General features: G+C 40.9%; 1 protein-coding gene across 5 annotated transcripts in view; it reads right to left on the bottom strand.

Annotated features, from left to right (window-relative positions):
* Positions 1-22,943, bottom strand: part of TRIO (trio Rho guanine nucleotide exchange factor) — a 533,872-nt gene that overhangs the window by 168,003 nt on the left and 342,926 nt on the right. For all 5 annotated transcript variants that reach the window (XM_019483906.2, XM_006266316.4, XM_014593806.3 and 2 more), the window contains 6 exons: positions 22,075-22,244; positions 20,891-21,065; positions 9,261-9,456; positions 8,533-8,699; positions 4,310-4,429; positions 2,548-2,739 (listed from right to left, as the gene is read on the bottom strand). In XM_019483906.2, coding sequence (XP_019339451.1) covers positions 2,548-2,739; positions 4,310-4,429; positions 8,533-8,699; positions 9,261-9,456; positions 20,891-21,065; positions 22,075-22,244 — 1,020 coding nt within the window. The remainder of the gene's footprint in view (positions 1-2,547; positions 2,740-4,309; positions 4,430-8,532; positions 8,700-9,260; positions 9,457-20,890; positions 21,066-22,074; positions 22,245-22,943) is intronic.

The raw sequence follows: 22,943 nt of genomic DNA, 5'->3' as shown, positions 1-22,943 counted from the left end.
TGGGGGTTTCTGCCATGAGCCCCCAGAGGTCCTGATCATGGCTGCTGGAGCTGGTGAGTGTGGGACTTTTTTTTTTTTTTTTAGTGCCGGGAGGTTGGGGCTGTGCAGGGGATAGGACTGGGCAGCCATGGGGACTTCTCCTGCGGTTCTCCCTGCCTGGGAAGAGGCAGGCACAGCCAAAGGAGCAGTGGAAGAACCTTCAGCCACTCAGCTGTGTCTGCCTCTCCCCAACTGACCTGAATCTCTGAATCTTTTCCAAATCGATTCAGAGGCTTCAGATTCAATTCGGACCTTTTAATGGGTCTCCCATTTTGGAGAATTGGCTGCTAAATCGGGCTGAATCTCCTCCGAATCAAATTGGTGACCGAAGCTTTGGACAGCCCTAACAGATACCCATATACTTAGTTCATCCAGAATTGATTAATTTTACCTTTTTTGAAACTGCTGCAAGTTTTAGTACATGTACTCCATGAAGATACTTTCAAGCAGCACCTTTGTATCTACTTATATTAAGTGTTATGTATCCCAGGCCCAATTAGCCAAAAACTAATTCCAAATCCAAGAGTCCAGAACCATAAGTGGCCCTACTACTGGTAAACATCCTCCACCCCCATCTGGGGCTTCAGATATTCCCAAAAGCAGGCACCCTACTTGCAGACCCAAACCCGGAGACTTGGGGTTCAGATGCCCCCGAGTTTTGCTTGCCCTCAGCTGTAAGGCCCCAGGGGCAAGCCAGGGAAAAGTCGCCCATTTCCATAAAGTGGGCTTAAAGCCAAGACCTTCCCACTCCAGCAGCTAAATGGGAGATTTACTATACATTACCTTGGCAGGTACTATCCCTGTGCCAGGAGAGCAGTCTTCCCCATTGCAACCAGGAAGACAGCCTTGATGGTCATGGTGTTTCCCTGGCCAGGTAAGCATAGACTATACTTGATGTGAGCCTTCAAGAGGCTGAGAAGCAATATGAACTATGCATGATATTAGTCCAAAGCCAAAAGACACATGATTTACACAGAGTTCTTTGGACTGGGCCCAAGGAGAGCCAATAACATTTCAAGCCATGGTGACCCCACAGCTCAGCATTGCTCAATATGTGTATATACTCCAGATACCACCCACAAAGTATCCATGTGCTAATAAGCCCCCCCACTCAGGACTGGGACCAGGTGTTCAATGTCATGAGCTCTGGGATCCTCTAATAATTTATATGCAGATGAGGCACAGGGCAACCTGATCCAGCTCCACCTCCACCTCATGGTGAGTGGGGCCACACTAATCATATCCAACAGGCTGAGAGAGAGGGCTGAGGAATACACTTGGAAGATTCTGGGTGAACTGTTATGGGCTCCATTTGGTGATGTTTTCCCAGACAGTTAAGGCTAGTGAAGAAACAGGGATAATTGGAAACGGGAAAAAAAGGCACAATGGAGTAGCTCATCATGACTTAAAACGGCTCAGCACCGAGGGGGTGCTATCATACATCTTACTCAGACGGGTTGTGCTAACCTATTCTTGTGGTAGGTGCCCATCAGCATATCTGCCCAATATGAGCCATGTGTTTTAATTATGTTCAGTGTTGGCTGCATTGAATCAACTTCACAGTTGTTTCCATTACTGAGCATATACTGCTTTTGGCAGCAGTTAAATGCTAGACAATATGTTTAATTAGGTTAAGAGAGGGCCATTTGTATGTGAATGTAAGACAAGGAGCTCCCCCCTCGTCCCCCCACTGACTGTGGGGGAGAAAGGGAGGATTTGTCTTATATTTGAGTAAATACAATAATTCTAACTCTAACCATTTCCCATATGCAATGTTGGGAGTAAATACGATAATTCTAACTCTAACCATTTCCCATATGCAATACTGGGAGTTACCATTACCCACCTCATTGATGTCATGTGGTTTTAAGCTCACAATATACTTGGAAGATTAAATGCACAATGTGTGTGCTCCGAGTCATGTAAAAAAAAAAATCACAACATTGGACCACAATTTGAGGTAATTTATAATGAGAAAATATAAACTTCTCAATGGCAATGGCCTTCCAGAAAAATAAAATATTTCACGTTAAAAGTAAGACTTCAGATCAAGCCAGTATGATTTCAAATGTGTCCCTCAGAAGACAGGCAGACAGCTAAGCTCAGTTGTAACTAATCTGTACCTCAAGGCTTTGTTTCTGGGTTTTTTTAAAGAGAGGAAAATCATCAAAACCTGAATAAATAACTTTTCACAAACATATCTTAATAACCTATGCTCTTGTTTTTCACTTAGGATAGAAAATGGAGCCAAACTACCTAAACTGAAGTTTTATTAGAGTCAGCTCCAAATTATTAGTTCTTACTTAACATAATGCAGCATGCTGTCTGTTTCCAAGACAGAATGGGAATATCTGAACCAAATTTTAAACTAAAGGTGACATTTCTGGTCATGTTTCATTTTGTGAGCTTTAAATTAGTATATCTGTTCCTCCATCCACAGCTCATTCTATATGATGAAAAATAACTCTTTATTTTGCTACCCAAGCATGGCATGAGCTATTCTCATACCTGTTCCGAAGTTTTATAGAAGGCAACAGAGGCATTCACGAGTTTGAGTCGGTCCTCCATCTTGAGCATCAGCTGCTGCCAATGCGAAGCAACCTTCTCAGCACATTCCCTGATCATATCCATGTCGTAATGATTTGCCTGTAGCATTGCCTCTGCTTTCTGCTGTACCTGCAGTGCACTTTGATGTGTTTTCTAGTAAGTTGAAATTAAAATATTGGTTTATAATAAGCAGGTTCATTTAAATACTCGAAATCCTGGCACTGCTTTTCTACAATCACTGAGTAACTTTATACGTACCTGAAATTTGCAAAGGAAATAAAGAACTAACAGTAGTTTGCAGCCTAACTTATTCCATACAAATAACTGTGAAGTAATTCGTTAGGGATTCAACATCAAATTTACAATGACTATCAGGTCACTGGCAGTAGCAACTGCATAGTAATAGAAACCAGAGCAGCCAATCATGCATCCAAAGTTGCAATCCATATCTTCAGTAATTATGACCCCCGGTCGTGGTTTGTTTGTTTTTTGGGACTGGATTGATAGGAAGTTGGAGAAGAGAACTGTCCAGGGCTTGATTAACTGTTGTCAAAGTTTCTCTTCCCAGAAACTAATGGTGTATGAGATTTTACATAATTATTTGGCAGGAAAATCAAAATTCTAGGCGATATGAACTGAGCCCGATTATTTATTACTCAGTATGAGAAAAATTAAATCTTGGGTCCCTGATCTAGAACTTTTTAAATCGAAGTCTACTTGTCTGAAGTTTTAGCTTTGAATTCATATGACCATATTATTGTCCAAAACATTTTCATTAAGTTCATAAACTATTACCAGGAAGGAAAAACATGAATAGCTCAAAAAGTAAAGCTTTTCAGAATTAAAACATACACATTGGGAACTGTAAACAGCAAGGGGAAACTGAACATGACACAGAATACCAACAGAACAGAAGGTGTTTACCATACATTGAAATACTTTAAGAGGGTTCCTAACCAACAGAATTAAGTTTTCCTATGAAGCAGAATTCCTCCTCCATGTAATATATGTTTCCACTGGTGACCTAAATTTCATAAGAGTACATGAAAAGGCTTAAACAGTATATTCAAATTTTATTTGGTTTCAATGTTTTTGTTCATTTTTTGTAATACAAGGTTGAATTAACATTATTAACATGGATGGACTGAATTTAAGCTCAACCAATGAAATCTTCAGAAGATATTATAGAAAAAAAGTTTTTTATCAAAAGCTGTACAAGTTAATTGAAGTGGAACAAAAGTCAGAGACCATAGCACACAGATATTTATCCCTATTGATACTTTTTTGCATACATCCATCTTTGCAACCTAGCCAAAATTACTTTAGCTTTAAAAACTAAAAATCTACAGCAACTTATTCTGAAATACTGTTTGCAATAGTCTTGTTCTATTCAATTTGTTAAAAGATATTGCAAATACAATTTTGGTACTGAGTTACCGCTAATTTCAGCTTGGTAGAAACAAGCAATGCACTGATGTAAATTTCATAAAGTAGAACCCCTTCTATGCCGAATTCCCTTTCCTGGTCACAGCTTTTCTCATTATGACCCCATTTTGTGTACTTAAGTACACATTTTAATGCTCATCTTTTTGCTACTGCTCAAGAGGAAAGATATCCATTTTAAAAGGTATATGAATTATTAAATCTTTTTCTAATGTTAACTACTGTTTTGTTATGAGCCACTCCCTACAACTGGATGATTACCAGTTTCTCAAGTCCTTACCTCTATTGCATGCTGGAACTGTTCATGTTCCCGCTGTAGCTGTTCAGCCTCCTGCAATGAGCTAGCAGTGATAAGGCCAGCATTTAACATGGACTCCCCATTTCGGATCCAGCCAAGCACCTGCAACAGAAAACAGCACAGTTTACAAGTACTCCTTTGATCATTAAGACAAATGTAGTTTCTATGGACTATTAGCTTAATACGGTCTCTCCTTTTAGCACTACCTAAGAAAGATTTGTTCTACACCATGATGTCATTGCTTGTGCCTAGAAAGTAACAGTAAAGATCAAGTTACAGGCAACATTTTAACAGCTAATATATTCAATGTTGCTTACTGGGCACTAGGTTTCAGATCAAGAATGAAAATGAACTGGATGTAGTTTAGTAAATGCGTATGAAACACTAAGAAATGTTCTATTACTAAGTCTTTCCCTCACCCTTTAAACTTGTAGCAAGTCTGACAATACATAGAACCTGCTGGGATCACTTGAGGCACTGAAGTAAATAGTTTCAGCAACTTGGCTTTTGGTTTATTGTTTGAGGACCCACCAGAAAAAATGGGTTGGAAACAATAAATAAATAAAAGGAGAAAAGTAGCCAAAGTATGCAGTAATCCCAGAAATAAAACATGTAGCATTATTATTATGTATGTAATCAGCTTACATCCACCGTACCTTGAAGTACCTGATACAGCACATTGGGTGCCCCTGCATTTGAAGCATGATTCAAGTCTCTCAACTTGAACAATTTGAGGTTCTTAAGGCTTTTTAAAGTTCGAATCTTTAAAGGAGCACACACTTTAAAAGTTCTGCCCTCTCCTCCAAGGTTCTGTTCTACTCTGCTTTTAGACTCCACTCCAACCTCTAGGTTACTTGGCAGTCTCCACACAAAAGGCTTCCACCAGCATCTCTTTCAGGAAGCCAAGTTACCCTGGAGAAAGCTGAACCTAGTTACATAAGGCTCATATCCCTCTAATCCCCAGCAACCTGTACAAGAACTATAGCACTAATGGGACCAGGATCTAGATCTAATGTGGTGCAATCCACTGCCTCCAATGCTTCTGCAAGGCCTATCTGTTAACCTGCTGGACCCAGAGTTCACAGCTTCTCTAAGCATTTTGCCTTTCTGAAAGTTTTAACCAATGCTTGTGTGAGAGCACTTCTGCACTTGTACCAAATGAAAAACACAGTCACAACCTCTGTAAGATTAAATTCTTTCATCCTATTTGGTTTTAGTGTCACCAGAACATGGAAGAAAAATATGGGGAAAGAAATTCCAAGCTCAAATCACTAATGCAAAAACTGTGGTGGCTGCAAATGGTTCAAGTACAGAATATTCTAGTTATTATATTGGCCTACCACTCCTATACCTCCCAGTCCCACACGAGGAAACATTTTAACTTATGATCTTTTTTTTTTTAAATCTTGTTCTTAGGGTCAGCAGAAAAGTTGTTAACACTCACTAAAGGAGTTTTAGGGAAAGGAAACCCCAAAGTAAGTCAAGAAAGTTTAAAACTATTATTCAAGCCTTCAATATTTAGATTCAATATAGAAGGTGAAAATGCAACATTAAGGAACCTCCAACTTAACCATATTATTCCCACCCTGCCTAGTGGGGTCTACAAAGAACATTGCAGCAGCTGTTTTAGTAAAGGTAGCAGAGTGTGTAAAAACAATTATGAAAACTAGTTAAGAGTCTTTGCTATAAAGAGACTTCTACTCTTCTGTGACATCATCTATGCTTACACCCAGCTTAACAGTAAATCTAGCAGGAAGTCACAGTAATTGAACATAGTAAATCATGTGTTCAGGACTTCAAGGCCACACTACACACAAATAAAACAGCAACTGAAAAGGACGTTTACTCTGTCATGTTACTCTCGGAGAGTACACCTGCTGTGACCTGCTGAGCCGCAAAGCGTTTTCCACTTCAGAGGAAATTGCAAGTGGTCCTGCTTCCTTACTTACAAAAAAGTGTATTTTTAAGGTCACTGAAGGGGAAAAAATAGTGGTCAAAGGGGAAAAATAGTGGTCATCAAAACTTCAACTTGTTTGATTCATAGTTGATACACTTTAGCTTCATACAGTTTATACCCTCAAGACTGGAGAAGTAGGCTGAGTATTTGGACAATTTCAGAGTACCTGGATGAAGACGTAAAGTTTTAGTGTTTAAACTACATGTACATACTATTAATTCAAACCATCTCATTTCTTTCACAATTAAAGTGTCTCTAAAGAACATGACAAATCAAGAATTGTGACATTAAGTTTAGCTTAACCTCTATATTGAATGGGGTGAGTATAAGAGCTTGTTAATCTAGCACCTAGTGACTAGCCTTATCGGGTACCAATCTCTCTTTCATCTAGTATAATCAGAATTATATGGAATTTATTATGAAAAACTTAATTTACATATCCTGAGTGGGATGCACAAATTTCCCTATTACTGTTCACAAAACTGATATAATGAAAACAGAATACAAAAATAGCATCTGTGTGTACACATACCATCTCCTGGTTGAAAGATGCATGCTGTTAAACTACAGTAATGTAGTAATTATGCAGTAATGAAATATAACTCTTCTATATGTAGGTAAGTGTATTAACAATTCTGTTAGCAACATTTTGTGCAGAATATATGTGCTCTGCTTTCCTTAAGTAGCAGGTCCAATTCTACCCCTTTCAAGTTAAATCAGTGTGTCCTGCTAACTTTGCCAGGAGAAAGGTCTGCTTCTTATGCTAACATCTATCAGCTCGTTACACCAGTGTTTCCAGTGCTTTCTTTTAGTGAAGCAAACATTTCTACTTTTGTTAGAATTGCTAGGGGTTCAGAAGATGGATAATACACCGAGGGCTTACAAGATGCATTCTGAACACCAATCATAAAGGTGACACTGATATCATTCAGTAGTGTTCCTCTGCCAACAGCTGTAACTCACAACTTAAGAGTAAAGCTGTCAAGATGCAGTGACGTGATCAGTGATGCATGTCAAACTCAATGCTCCCTCTCACCCCTTGCTTGCCTCTTTATACACAATAGCAGTTTATGAAACACCATATACTGCAGTCAGTGCTTACAGTGACTGCAGCATCCAACTGAGCATCAACCCAATACATTATAGAAAATGAGGTTCTTCAAAAGTCACTGGAAAGGAGATGAAGAGTTGAGGTAATAAGGCTAGAATCTCTGCATTCAGGTGTAAATTGTACTGGCTCAATATCATACTGACTTGACTCTTTGCTTTCATTCTCACAGGACAGCATGTAACAAAAGAACCCAAGGCTGCTGGAGTTAAATCACTGTACATCTTTTCAACCTCACTCTTTCACTTTACAACAGTAGTTGGCATCTTGTACTTTTATTGGTTGTCTCCAGCAGAGTAGTTTGAAAGCTGGCCAACTTTCACGTACCCTGAAAGATCTGAAGGTTTAAACTAGAGTGGCACATACATGGGTAGTCTGTACACCATGCAGACAAGCAATTCTTTGCGTTCCTTGTGTTTGTTTCCATTTGCTGTGCCCATACGCCAGGATCCCCCTTTCCATCTGCCTATGCTTTTTCCTGGGCAGCAATCATAGAGGGAGCCAACATTTTAAATTGTATTGTGATTATGTCAGGAGATGTGGGCATTAGGGGTGTTACTGGAGGCTGTCAACTGGTAAACAAGTCGCATAACTGGACAATGAGCATGTAACATTTGGACAGAGAAAGACCATAAATGCCAAGCCCCATTTTGCCTGGAAGTGAAATTTATCCTGCTGTTGTTGATCACTCTTGCTTATGTGTGTCTCAAGCACTCTATGCAAACTTAAACCTTAGAGTTTAGGGAAGCAGTAAAAGGAACTTTATTGTACTGCAAGAAAGATAGAAAAAAAAAAAGAGGAACAATGCAATGGTCAAAGTATTTATGCTAAGCTTCAAGCGGTACCGGTCCCTTGAATAAATATTAGTCAGCATGCAAAACATCCACTCCTGTTCTTTTCAAACAGCTAGTAGTAAAAAAAAAAAATTTATATATATAAAACACAAACTAAAACAAAAAATTACATGTGGATAGATGCTGAACTCTGAGGCTAAAACCTTGCAAGAAATTGCTGTAAGTGACAAATTTTACCCCTTCCATGCTATTTCCATGGATATGACCTATTCATATTCCCCAACACAGCGATATCTACTTAATACTTTCAGTTACAAACAATGCACAGCACATATTTAGTTCATACCTGTTTGACTTCAGCCTGCAGGTGGCGCAGCTGCACACACTGTTCCAAGTGTTTCCGATGCTGTTCTGCTGCTAAGTCCAGCTCCTGCTGCTTCTCGTGAAGAAATTCCAATAGATCCTGAACACGAGTTGCCATGTCTACATCTCGGTCACAAAGCAGCTCTACACCTGTAAGCAGCCATTCATTTTAAAAAGTCACACAGCAGGGTTTTCAGAGAAGTTAAACCTCTTTGTTATTATGTACAATGAAAATGGCTAGTATTTTTTTTTTTTTTTTAAATAGCCAAGCCACACAGAATATTTTATTAAGTAAAATATTTCCATACTCTTTAGAATGAGCTACAAGATTTTAGGAACTCTGGAGATTTCTGCTATGGACTGGAGTCTGCAGCAGGATAATTACCAAAAAAAAGTGAAAAGATCATATAAACTGAAATAATATGTTGTTGCTTTAAGAACTTAAAATGTAATTTAAATACTATCAATGCATGACTGCTCTCGAATTACAGTTCTGCATACTCTTATTTATTCTTTCTACTTCTCGCTGCATTATCCAGACTTTTGTCCTTTAAAAGGAAGGAATTTATGGTATCAATACCCAACTTGCTAGATAGTAGCATACTTCAGCTATCTTACATATGGGCTAACAGAAATTAATGCCATTTTTAGATGCCTTATAAGCTGAGATGTGAGGATAATTAACTAGAAGATGGGACAGAGACATCTTACCAGAAGCCTGCACTTCATTGACATATTGCAGCAGATCTTGTCCTTGGTGGATGACATCGAAGGTCAGGTTATTCATGGTCAAGGCCTTGTCTGCGTGGTGCTGGAGCCTCTGTTCTGCTATCGTAAGATCTTCAGTGTCGAAGTCATTCATCTGCTGAGAAAGCTCATCATTCCATGATTCAAGGTCTGAAATTATCTGATAGAGAAAGGAGAGAGAATGTGTCAGATGACTAGAAGAACTTGCCCAATGTTGAACTATTGAGTAACAAGATGAGGAATGCAAAAAGATCACCTCTTCCATCTATTCTTATCACTGTTAACTACTTAGTAACTTTTAGCAATGCATTCAAGCTGCAGAAAGCTGCTGACTGGTAAAAATATGGGCTTTCTGAGCAAGTTTGGAAGCTAGTCATCAGCCAATAAATTGGGTGAGCAATGAAAGAAAGATCAGCTGACTTGGGAGTTACAGAATGCGGTCTTCAGTGCAGTGCTGTCCAGTTCAGTACTGCATATATCCTAATGATGCCTCTGACACTCAATGCACAATTACATCACCTGTAGAAAATATGACTAACTTGTCTATGCCCACGCCTTAAAGAAATAAATTTGGGTATAACTCCTCTTCTTACTTGTAGTGATGGCGGCAAGACGTAAATCAGTATGCCAGTTTAGCCCTCAGATACTTACAAGTCTTAAATTCATTTAAAAGTAAATCACCAACTCCAAACCCTTCTGGGCAGGAATAGTCAGGTTGCATGAGCACAATCAATTAGTAGCCAGATGACAAACTTGAGTAAATAGGTTGGGTATTTCAGGATGAAAGGCAAAAATGAAATATACATATATATTACATATACCACAAAGCCAATCTTACTTTTGAAATCTTGCTATGAATTGTACCAAAGCATGTTTCATCTTAGATTTATGACTTTAAATCCACTCAGTCATCAATTAAACAGCAGCTCCTTTCAAAACTAAATAAATTCACCTGACTATAAGAAAAGTGCTTTTCCCCTATAACAAATTGAAAATTAGCAGGTCCCTGGTAGCTCCTGCCACTAATCCTGGTAACATGTAACAACTACATGTTACATGTATGCTGTGATGAATGTGTTAACTACAGCATAAGTGGGCACAGTGCTACATGTGCACCCAATTAAAGTGTCATTAAATGTTTCACATAGGATACAGAACATTTCTAAGGCTGGTTTATATGGCACCTTAAATTTAATGTGCGGCTGGGGCTGACAATCAACTGATCGTCAGTCCCAGGGCCAAGACTGCCCCAAGGTCTAGAATGGCCCTGGGAATGACAGTCAGCTGATTGGTGACCACAGCCAGAGGCTGGGTGAAGAAAACCTTTCACAGGACTTTAAACTCAATGCCTGGAAGTTCTAGCTGGGCTAAAAGGAGTGAAGGATCTGAGTCTCCTGGTGGGGAAGTTGAAGGGCTTCCCTCACAAGGACTTTAAACCCCATGCCTGGCATCTCTGGCTGGGCTGCTGGGCATGGGGTTTAAAGTTCCCAGCAGGAGAAACAGTCCAGCTCCCCACACTGAGTTTCAAATATTCTTCACCTGGTAGCCTGACCAGATCTGCTGGGAACAGGGTTTTGACAAACAGTTCCAGAGCAGGGGCTGTCTGGCCAAGGTCAACAATCAGCTTATTGACTGGCTGGAAAGCCTCAGGTGAATCAGACCCAGGCTGTCAGGTCAGGGCTGACATTCAGCTAATTGTCAGTCATGGCCTCAGACTACACGGGAGTCAGTTTGAGTCCCCAGGTCATAGCTGAGAATCAGCTAGTTGTTGGCCCAAGACCAAATTTCTGGTGCAGGGGAAGCCTGGGATTATGATCCTGGGTTTCCTCTGCACTGACAAGTGTCGGGACCCAGGGCAGCTGGCCAGCAGCTGTCCCTGACTCCCACCCGGGCAGTTAAGGGTCCCTCACCTTAGAAGGCCGTCAGGTGGGTACTTGTGACGCTTGGAGTGGAATTAATTAGGCGGATGCTTATCGGTTGCAAAGCAAGATTATTTACTCACGCCGTCAAGGTGGTGAATAGCGGAGGTCAGAGATACTTGGTTAGTTACAGCTTAAGGTTCGTAGGTCAGTCTGCATAAGAGTTCGTCGGTTGGGCAGATAAATGGAGAAAAAAGTTGGGCCGGCAGGTCGTTGATTTACGTCTGATTAGGTCGAGACGGGGGAGACTGACAAGTGATCAATTTGTCAGTTATTCTCACGCATACGTTCAGAGGTTTTTCAGGTGTGTGTGCGGAGGTCTCCCGTTCTTCACGGAAGAGAAGACGGGTTTTATTTGTGTAATAGCCAATTGCTTTTCGCCACATCATAAATTTAATTAGAATCGCCAATTATCTAGCGGTCTTCACTAGGGTGTTATCATAGAGACACTCCCCTGTCATTCCGACCAATTATAATGATTTATGTACAGCACAGAAGGCTAAGTTTTATTTTATGTTGGTGTTGCAGTTATAAATTTCTTTTTGACATGCGCAGCAAAAAAGCGGTTACTATCATTATTGTTAACCTTTAGTTAACCTAGTGCAGAAAAAAACTGTTTTGAATGGTTTTACTTGTTTGTGACATGGACACTACTTAATTTGGTTGTGACAACAAGTAGGTATGGCATGATTAGGATCAATTCCCTGATCTTAAAATCATGCTTCCTGCCATGCATATGTGATGGGGCAGGCGGCACAATTGTTGGAAATGCAGATCAGAGCCTATCTCACTATTAAGTGAACATGCCAAGAGCCTAAGGCACAAAAAGGTCAACAGAAAGTAAAGATATCAGTATTTTTAATTGAAGAACGACACTTATTTCAAGAAAAGGAAATGCAGTATCCCAGTCAAATATTTGCAAACCCACAGATGAGTATGGGTTAGGTTCTTATGAGCCAGGCTGGAAAGTGGTAAACAATATTACGCTAATGAGCCTGTTTCATAAGAGAAGTTGCAAAGAGTGATAAACTGGTACTGACATAAGAAAACTCAACCTATCAAACAGTGGCCCAAAAGGTGCTGTGGGCACTGCAAATCTGGGGGACAAGACAAATGGGCACCAGTAGTGCCAAGCATAAACAGGTAGACCACACTGACTAAGCTAGTTTCCCCCAAATGTAAGCTGGTGACTGTCAAGTAGTATATGGCATCTTCCAAAACTTCAGCCCAATATGCAAGGCACTGTAATATGCAGTGACAGCAGGTGCCAAAAGTAAGAAGAGGGGTGGCAAAGAGCAGGTTGCAATTTCTACTCCCAGTAAGTTTTCTAAGATAAAAAGCTGGGTCACCACATTCAAGGGCAACCCAATAAAGGACTGTTTTATTTTTTAAAGGGAGTTCACTTGACAAAATGTGAAGAAAAGGTAACAGCCCTCTTCCTTCTGCAACTACTCACTTTGAGAAAAGTGTAGTTCCTCATTACTAGTCCTGACACTTTTTCAATTTCCCTCCATCATCAAGACTCATAACCTTCCCACGGTCACTCCCTTGTCATCAAACCATCTTTCAGGACCCCAAAAACACCAGCATGAGATGCCATTATCTTCCAGTTAACCTCCCCCAACTCTACCCCTGCTGGAGAAAGACATCAGATCACCTCTTACCTGCTCTGAAATAACTCCCACCTGATGCTGCCAAACATCAAATACTCCTCTATAAACACGTTATGCTTTTCATAACTTAGAAGCCTTGTCAACTGATATTCACCACTGCAAAAAATCCCAGTTTTATGCCACCCAGCCACAACCAACTAATTACTTACAATTTGCATTTCCTCAGTAACATATCCACTACCAAGACATGCATGGAGTTACTTAAATCACAAGCATACATTACAATTTTACAGGTGATATAGTATTATCTAGTAATTTATAATGGACTGTATTATGGTTTGTGCATTAAGCGCAGTTTAACAAGTTCTGAAAGGAGAAATCAGGCAGTCAATTATACCTGAAGACACTGGACAGTATAATACAAAACAGTTAAACAAACCCAGTTTATAAGCTGAAGAACAGGGACACTAGCAAGATGAAAACTCAGGTAATTTCCTCAAGAGAATTATAGACATTTTAAAAAGAAAATTAAAGAACCCCAAGGATAATTTGTATAGGTTGATTGTCACAGTAAAACTGTACTTCACACCTGTATGAACATTGCTTCTCTGTCTTAAAATGGGAATAGGGTTTCCCACTCTACAAGGGAATAACAAACATTTCAATGCTTGCAGAGCTCTTGGGATATAAATTTATACAAGTATTAGCAAGTCATTTAACACTGATTAAATCAAGATTAGTGATGACACTTAATAAGAAAGAACAGCGTGAATACAGGTGATTTCAGAATTCAAGGGTTTGCTTGTGGCTATATGCTCTAATTTAGTTTTGGAAACAGCAAATCTCAAAGAAAAGTTACCAAAACTTTCACAAGAAAAGCCTTATGAAACATTTCTTGGCAGTGACCATGAACATTCTCAATACCTGCACATTGGTTTAGACTTAATACTTACTAAATGTTTAAAAAAAGTCAATAATTATGACAGTCCTTTTCACTTAGCTATAATGTAACATTACAGATGTGCAACTGTTTAGAAAAACAAACTTATCTCTTTTCCTCTGTCAAAGCTGAAGGAAATTTAATAGTAAACACTACAAACAGTTAAGTTATAAAAGCAGTGTTCTGCTATTGTTCAACATCCATTTCTATTTTAGGGTGGTATATTTTCACTTCTGTGAAGTCACCATTCTACTTCAAAAAGCCTCTAAAAAATTAAAGATAGTTTTAGCGGGAGAAGTTTGTGATCGTTTGATTTGATAGTTTCAAAATATACCATCCCTACTCTGCAAACAAAACCACAAGCAATTTATATAATCACCCACTGGTTATCTTGTTTATACTTGAGACTCAAACTAGGGCTCTGACCCTCCTCAAATATATCTCAATCAGTGCATGCAACTACCATGTCTGTGAGGAACAACATGAAGAAGTTATCTGTGGCAAGAAGTTCAAGTTGGTTTGTCCCAACACATTCACCCAAACTGACCAAAGTGAAAGTAGGCAGCAAGATTATAAGGCAGACATTATATCTGTAGCAGTACAAAGAGTTCTTCAAAAGTTACGAGGATAGATATGCAGGGGTTTGGGTTGTAGCCGTGTTGGTCTAAGGACATAGGCAGACAAGGTTCCTTGGGTGAATTTGATATCTTTTATTATCTTTTATTAGACCAACCCATGCACATTTGTTGTAGCACTATAAAAATGGCAGAGGTGCTACAAAAATGTTCCTGCATGAAACAATATTGTCTGTAGCACAACTCTTTTTAGCCATGGGAATGCCTGTATGATTAAATACATTTTAATAGGAGCTGTCCCAGGCTCTGAGCATTCCATAATACTGTGCTCCCACCCCTGCTTCAAAGGAACAACCATCTGGTCACAGCCATGAACTTGGGGCCTTGGCTATACAGTATTGCTGTTTATCTGGGTCTGCCACCCTGGGATTTATAATCCAGGCTGGTCAAGCCTGGCCTGAAGCTTCCAGTAGGACCTAATCTTCCATCCACTCCCTGTCAACAGAGTGGCCAGCCAGCCTGGGTGAGCCGACTCTCCACATCCCCCATATAAGCCTCTGATCCAGAATTGGAAGTGTCCAGGCAACAGGACTCTCAAAACTGATCCCAGACGGTTTTGCTGTTCCCTCCAGCTTGTGCTCTCTTACTCCACTCTCTGCTTGATCTCCTGGGTTCTCGACCTGGCTTGCTCTCCAACTCCACTCTGCCTGATCTCCCAGCTTCCTGACTTCCCCTGCTCTCAGATTGACTTCTTAGCTTCCTGACCCATCTTGTCCCTGGATTCTGCTCACTGCTCCTGACCCTGGGATGGCACCTTGATTCCCAAATGGCCACAGCCCTGACCACCCATGACTCAGAGTGACAGCAGCCCACTGCCTAGAGAGCATGCCTTTACAGCAACTTTTTACAGGGTACTGTGAACATATGTATGCCCTCATAATGCTATATTTTTGTAGTGCTACAAGTTACAGCATTTATAGCGCTATAAATGCATGTCTGTCCATGGCTTAAGAGTTTTGACATCATTGAGGTTTCCCAATAATCGTAAATACAGTTATATGGTGGCTTGAGGTGTTATTAGTGATACTGAACTTCAGCAATAAACATGTACTGTAAAATTACCCACAGTAAGGCTCAAACAAGCCTACAGGCATATTGCTTGCTCTCTGCATTCCTTCTGCAGGAACTTGATTTTGGAAATCTTCCTCCAAAACCTTTTGTTTTTTCTTCATAATCAATATTTTTCTACTGCTCTGAAATCCAAAACAACTAAAATCTTACTTTAGATACCCTGTCAAAGTAATTAGCATTAACTGAACAGAGGCAAGATCAAAGTGCCTGCTAGACAATTAGGGTAACTGGATCATGTTTTCCTTCCATTGTTCAGGAAACCATGTATGATCAAAGGGAAACAAGCTGCAGTGTAATTTCTTCAAGGGGTTGCTGATATACAAGGTCCCTTTTCTCACAAGTCACTTGTAACTTTCTTTTAATTTTTTTTGAGGGCAGAGTTAGAAATTATGGCAGGGGTGGAAAAAACACAGCAGATGTGGACTAAACCCCTTTACAATGGTGGAGGAACCAAACTGGACCTGATGTTTCCTGAGCCTCCCACACTTCCACTTCCTTGCCTTTTCTCATCTAACTGAACATACTCCCCAAAGCCATCATGGTCTCATTTCTCTATGACTTCTCAAGGCTTACTGGAGGTCAAAGGAATGGTGCCAATGCATATGGAGATCCACAAAGCAAGGAGCACTAGTGCTGCAGTGTGACCTATGCCAGAGCATTGCCCCATGTCTGAGCTGTGGATAGAAACACAGGATCAGAGCAGTGAAGGGATATGTTAGAACAGTTTGGGGGAGGAGGTGAACATTCCTCAGTGCTGAAAGAACAGGTTAGGGACTTCTTAGAAATGCTGGGTGTGTACAAGTCCATAGGGCCAGATGGAATGCACCCAAGGTTGCTGAGGGAGTTGCCCAATGTGACTGCAGAGGAAAGACTGAGGGAACTGGGCTTATTTAGTCTAGAGAAGAGGAGACTGAGGGGAGATGTAATTGCAGCCTTCAACTACTTGAAGGGGGGTTCAAAAGAGGATGGAGCTAGACTGTTCTCAGTGGTGGCAGATGACAGAACAAGGAGCAATGGTCTCGTGTTGCAGCAAGGGAAGTTTAGGTTAGATATTAGGAAGAATTTTCTCACTAGGAGGGTAGTAAAACACTGGAACAAGTTACCTGGAGAGGTGGTGGAAGGTCCATCCTTGGATGTTTTCAAAACCTGGGTAGACAAAGCTTTGGCTGCAATGATCTAGTTGGGGATGGTCCTGCTTTGAGCTGGGGATTGAACTAGATGACCTCCTGAGGTCCCTTCCAACCCAAACTTTCTATGATTTTAACTCAGAATGGAAGTGTGAAGTGAAATGGAGAGGATCAGTGAAGAATTTTCAAGGGTTTGAGCAATTTCCACCAAAAATTCACAGATAAAACTGGGATGCTCCCTATACCCAAAGAAGGGTGTTTGTACCCAAAAGCGTGCAAAGAACAATTTTTCCAACTATTTAGTTGGTCTAATAAAAGAGATCACATTTACCCAAAGAATCTCATCTGCCAGATAAAACTGCACTTTTTGCTCAAGTGAATTCAGGTCCCACCCTGCCAAATAAGATAAGCCAGCCAAGGTGTAGTTTTGCCAGCTTAACTGCATTTACATCAGAGGTTTTTATGAACACAGCCATACTGCTGACATAGCTGTGCTAGCAAAAACGTACATTACATACTGAGCTTTCTAAAGGATGCCTTTGTTCCATTTTAACTCATGTTGCTTTGGCAGCAGTTTAAGACATTCCGAAACAGCATAACTACTACGGCTGTGCGAAATGGCCATTCTGTTTCAACATTTCGACGTAACAGCGTTTTGTTTCGAATTTCGTTTAAATTCGAAACAGCTGTTCCGTTTCGTTTTGTCAAACCATTTTTGCTGTTTCGCCCATAGACTATAATGGGGAAGCTCGAAACAGCCTATAACTTTGTCATTTCTGGCCTACTTTACATGAAACTTGCAAGAATGGTAGCCCCTTCTGAAGGCATGATGCCTACAAAGTTTCAAGCAGATAGGTGCAGGGGGTTTAGGGAAACTGCACCCCAAAGTCTTGAAAGCAAAAACTCATGTCACATGTATGTGGTTAAGCCACAGCTGGGTCAGAACTGCAGGCATGCTAGCCCCTGCTGAGGCCACAAAGCCTACCGAGCTTCAAGGACATAGGTGCAGGGGTTTGGGGGAAACTGTACCTCAAGCTGCGGACAAGCAAAACTTGACACTGTGGGTGACACTGTGTGTGTTAGGGTTATGAGGCCCTGCGCCTCTAGCTGCTGACAGGCAAAACTCATGTGATGGTTGCTTGTGCAACTGTGTCTGTCTTGGGGCACAGGGGGTGGGGGGAAACTACTGCAGGCCTGGCTCCTAGGCCTTGTAGCAGTCACAAAGCTTGCCAGGTGTTAAGGAGATAGGTGCAGGGGGGTTCTGGGGCCCTGCACCCCTAGCTGCTGACAGGCAAAACTCATGACATGGATGCTTGTGGGACTGTGTCTGTCTTGGGGCACGGGGGGGGGGTGAAAACTGCAGGCCTGCTGGTTCCTGATGCAGCCACGAAGCCTGCCAGCTGTCAAGGAGATAGGTGCATGGGGAGTCTGGGGTTCTGGGGCCCTGCACCTCTAGCTACTGACGGGCAAAACTTGTGATATGGGTGGCTGACACTGTGTGTGTGTGTGTGTGTGTGTGGGTAAGGTGCACCCTCACTCAACTGACACCAAAGCAGAAAGCACGGCAGTTCAAACTATGCTGCCCTTTTTATGCAGTTTTTCCATCCCTCCCCCAGAGCACTGGGATTGGAAGGGACTTCAGGAAAGGATGATAGTCTCTGGCCAGCTACACAGTCAATAATGAGAGCACTCCTTCCCCACCACTTCCCCCTTCCTCTCCTTACTTTAGTTTCTGTTTCCCTGCAGGAAAACCCAGCTTGAGCTTTGAAACTTGAAATGTTTAAAAAATTTCAAAACGTTTCGACTTGCCTCGTTTCATTTCAAGGCTGTTTCAAAGCTCTCTGTTTCGTTTAGATTTCGCTGTTTCGAGCTCGAAACGAAACAAAACAGCGTTGAAATGAAACTACTGGCGAAATTTTGCACAGCCCTAATAATTACCCCCAAAATCTGTGTCCTCACATGGGGTGTGATACATAATTGGAGTGGTGTAACTGTATCAACATAACTAAACTGGTTAACTTCTCACAAAGAAAAACCATCTGACCATGATCATACAGGAAGTCTGTAGAGAGAACATGAACTCAAGGCTCTGCAAGTCCAAAGCCAGTATCATAACCACTCCAGTATCCTTCTTAAGTTGCCCTATCACTGTCCCTTCCTTTAAAGCATCACCTTGACTTACACCCAATGAGTTCCCGCATCCTCTTCCCACCTTTGCAGCCTGCTGTCCTCACTCATGGGGAGAACAAGGCACTGCTGGAAAAGCAGAAAGACTGGCAGTAAGAGAGGTACAGTGAAGCAAATGTGAGGGAACCAAAGCACCTGGCTGTGGCTGATATAGGTAAAAAGGGCAAGACAGTGAGAGAGGAGAGCTGGGCTGAAGTAAATTCACATTTTCTCAGCCTTTAAAACCTAGATTAAGACCCCAAAACTTCACTAATGAAGTCAACTTTGCTCAACGATAAGCTGGTGCCAGTTAAACTTCAGCAAATAAGGAAAAGAACGCAAAGTTAAAGAACTTCGCAAAACCACCCCAAACCTACTCCACCCAGGCCACCCCATACTTCCTAAATGCCACTATTCCTGCTGAAACGCTGTCTTCACTTGCCTATTGCTTCTATATATGCCACCAGAATGCTGACAATCCTTATAGCAAGACACCTGTTATGGTCTCTGGGGTCTCTATACATGAGTTCCGAGGCCGCTTCAATGCTCTGGAATTCCAGTGCATTGCAGCAGACTCGATTAATTTAATCCCCACGCCTAAAAATTGCAGTGGGGACACTTAAACAAAGGGTTGAATGAGCTTAAGCATGGTGCCCATTTTTAAGCATGGGGGCGATGGTACATGAGACACAGCAGCGTGCTAATTAGAGCAGCTTCTGCTCTAATTAAAACATTGCTCCCTCCCCACCCCCAGAACAAGTGTGAAAGTGCCCTGGTAGACCAATTCACTGCTGAGATGAGACATAGCTGATCCTTCAAAGTACACATGGACTACTCCTAAGTATCAATCACAGTTCTCCCAACCTTGTCCTGCTAATGTTCAGACTGTTCAACACAGTAATGGTAATGAGAGCAGTTGGAATGCATGTACCCAAATGCCACAACTCAAACTTTCAGACTGTCACATTATGAGTCCTTTAGTGATGAGTTAGGGCTGGAAGAGATGATCTAGTCTCAACTCCTATATAAGAGGCTAGAGAATCTCTCTGAACCAGTTCATCTCCGAGATGCCACACTACCCTACCTTCCATCTCCATTTTTAAGTCAAGAGGAGGGAAGGGGTGGGCACAAAATTAGGAGTTTTAGCTTAAATCTTCTAGCCTTATTTTTCAGAAGCTGAAATGTAGCCATTTTTCATTACATAGACTTAACTCTGGCGTAGACTTAGGGTGGTGGGGAGAAGCTGTGTTCCATAACTTGGAATTTTTTTGCTTATTTCACTACTCTCCATATACTGGAATGTCACAAGCCCATCACTGAGCAGCATTAATTGTATTCATGAAATTTTGGGCAATTTAAATGAACTCATTCTTTGAATTCTTTAACTCAAATTAATAGTTAAAATTTTTCACCCTTCCTTTTGGACTCCACAGCTTCTTTGATTTTTCTTAATAGGATTGCAATATAATCTGGATTATTATGCTTCTGATTTCAAACAAGTCCCTACACAGAGCCAGAAGCCTTTCATACCAATGTCAAGTCATCTGTTTCTAGTGCTAGACAATCTGCATGCTTGCAGGTTTGGGCAGGTTCTGCAGTAAAACTGTATTGGCATACATTTTTAAAAAAATTACAAGAAGCTTTTTTTTCATGCTATAGCCTAAGGCTTTTCAACCCCAGGAGTTATGAAGCATCTCTGAGGTCTAACATCCCTAAAATTATAATTTGGCAGTGTGGAAAAGGAAGGGTTATCAAGGAGCAAGAGCACCCTGTTTTTGCATTAAAAACTTCACTCAAAGATTAATTATTTAATACAACTCCCTAATGGAAATGAAGAGTTTGATTTAGAGAGCGAAAATTGCTCTAGTACGGGTAACTTACCTGAGACCACAAAAAAGAGTCTATCAAACACAGGACAAAGTCCTGGGGCTCCCATGTCTGCACTCAGTCCATAATTGAGGGAAAAAACAGGTGAAGGCCTTTAACGGGGTTAAACCTATGAGACCTAAATCTAGTATGTATGTATCTTCAGGTGTCCAAATACAAATACACCATTTTAGTATACCTTATTCACACAGGTAAACCTAGTTAAAATCAACAGGATGAAGCCATCAGGGACTCACATCTATTGCATCCCTTTCAAAAATACGTAGCTGCAGAAATAGTTCAAGCTTGATCTTGCGCTCCTGAAAAAGTTCTTCCATCTGAGACTGGGCTTCATCCAGCTGCTGCAGGACTGTCTCTATGTGACTGATAGAGCTGTTATGAGGGGTCTTGTTACTAGAAATGGCAGAATCCCTATTCAAAGTAGAAAGAAAGGAAAAGGAATATGAAAACACCAACAGGAATCAAATTACAAAAAAAGTCAGCTGCTACATGTTTGTGACATAGTTCTTTAAGAGAGGAAAGAGAGGACCTTCCCAGTAGCATTGTTTATACTAATGGTTTCAGTTAAAGTATCACATGCTGTAATTGAGTGAAACATCAACACAAAAGCTTTTTTTCTCTCTTGCTTATTTCTTCAACATAGTTATATTTGTTTTTAGTACACATTTAAAATGCCTTTTTTAACAGCTAACATCTAAACCTATATTTAAAGCTAACTGTCAAGAAGAAATGAGAAAAATGGACATTTATTATACTGTACTTGCAAGAAATTAACAAAGCTGAATTAAACTGAAAAAGAAATGTATTTCTATATTTAAGCATGCAGTCTGTGTGCGCGCACACACACACACACACACACACACACACACACACACACACACACACTGTAAATCCACTTTTGCAAGGTAGAAGAGATGCTTCAACATAGAAAGAGACCAAGGAATTACGTTAACAATAATAATGGAAAAGACCACATAGACACTTTTTTTTTTTTTAAAGTAGAAACAAAGTCCTTTTGTACCCTGTCTAACGTAACTTTAAAAGGCGGGCCAAGTATTCAGTCATTCTTAGGCATGGTGGGTCAGACTGATGAGACAGACGCTCACTCATATCACAAAACAGGGTATTCTGTGACAATGAAACTGTCCTTTATGTGAGGCTAATGCTCAAGAGCTCAACTTCCTGTAAACAAAGAGTTAATTGAGATCAGCATAGAATCAAACAACTAATGGCATTGCTAATATTTACATTAAAGCCAGGTAACAGAGTACTCCCACCCCACCCCATATTAAACTAAGAAGGATAATGATTCATGCAGTACTAGAAGGATACCAGAGAACAAAATTATAGAGAAATATGCTGAATGCTTTAGAATAAGGCAATCAAAGGATTTAATATCAATTTGTCTAAAAGCCATTACCTTAGTTGTTGAATAAGATCTTCCCCTTCCTTGATGACATTGACTGTCACTTGCAGAGTGGTCTGTTGCTGCTGACCAAAACGTTTGATCAGGTCTTGCACAGCCTCGACAGACTCTGCATACACATCATCAAGCAGCTCTTTCTGTAACTCTTCGAGCCATGTCCACAGCTACAACAGAAGAGGAAAAGACACCAGTGTCACGCAGGCAGACACTCCTCCGTGTTCATCTCCTTGGGTAAAAGGAAACAGATGGGGGAAGCAACAGGGTTTGCTTCCTTTTATAGGAAATTCTCATCTAGTTTTCTTTTATAAGAGAGTGAACTAGTCTGCAATGGAAGGTTTTTACTTTGTGGAAAAAGCTGATTTTTATCCATGCTACAAAGTCATCCTTTGCTCTCCCAGTCCCTGATTATACTTCCACCTATATGTGAAAGCATAGCACAGAATTCAGTCAGAATTCTATCTGCAGCTCTGTGATATAGTTGCTGGGAGGGAAATGCTATGGTAACAATCCCTGAAGGAAGGAAGGAAGGAAGGAAGGACTTTGACTTTTAACAACTTTATTTCACAAAAGATCAGGTACAGAAAGCAAAAAAACCATCAAACCACACCAAAGAGAAACCATTCCAGGACATTCAGAACATCACACCGTGACAAACACCTTCGCAGTAATACACATCGTGTCTAACATGCTATTTATATATATAGCCCTCGAGAAACGAACAATTCCACCCTTCCCTGTCCCATAGTACACGTACAAAACCCTTCGACTTCTCACCCCAAGAATATGAACAAAAGCAGCCTGGTGAGGGCCCAGGGCACGGCACAAGCCGGAAGCCACAGTCCGCCACCGCGCCCGCCCGGTCG

This window comes from Alligator mississippiensis, chromosome 5, assembly GCF_030867095.1.
Source record: "Alligator mississippiensis isolate rAllMis1 chromosome 5, rAllMis1, whole genome shotgun sequence".
NCBI lineage: Eukaryota > Metazoa > Chordata > Crocodylia > Alligatoridae > Alligator > Alligator mississippiensis.
The sequence above is the reverse complement of the archived record's forward strand: the minus strand, read 5'-3'. Positions and strand labels throughout refer to the sequence as shown.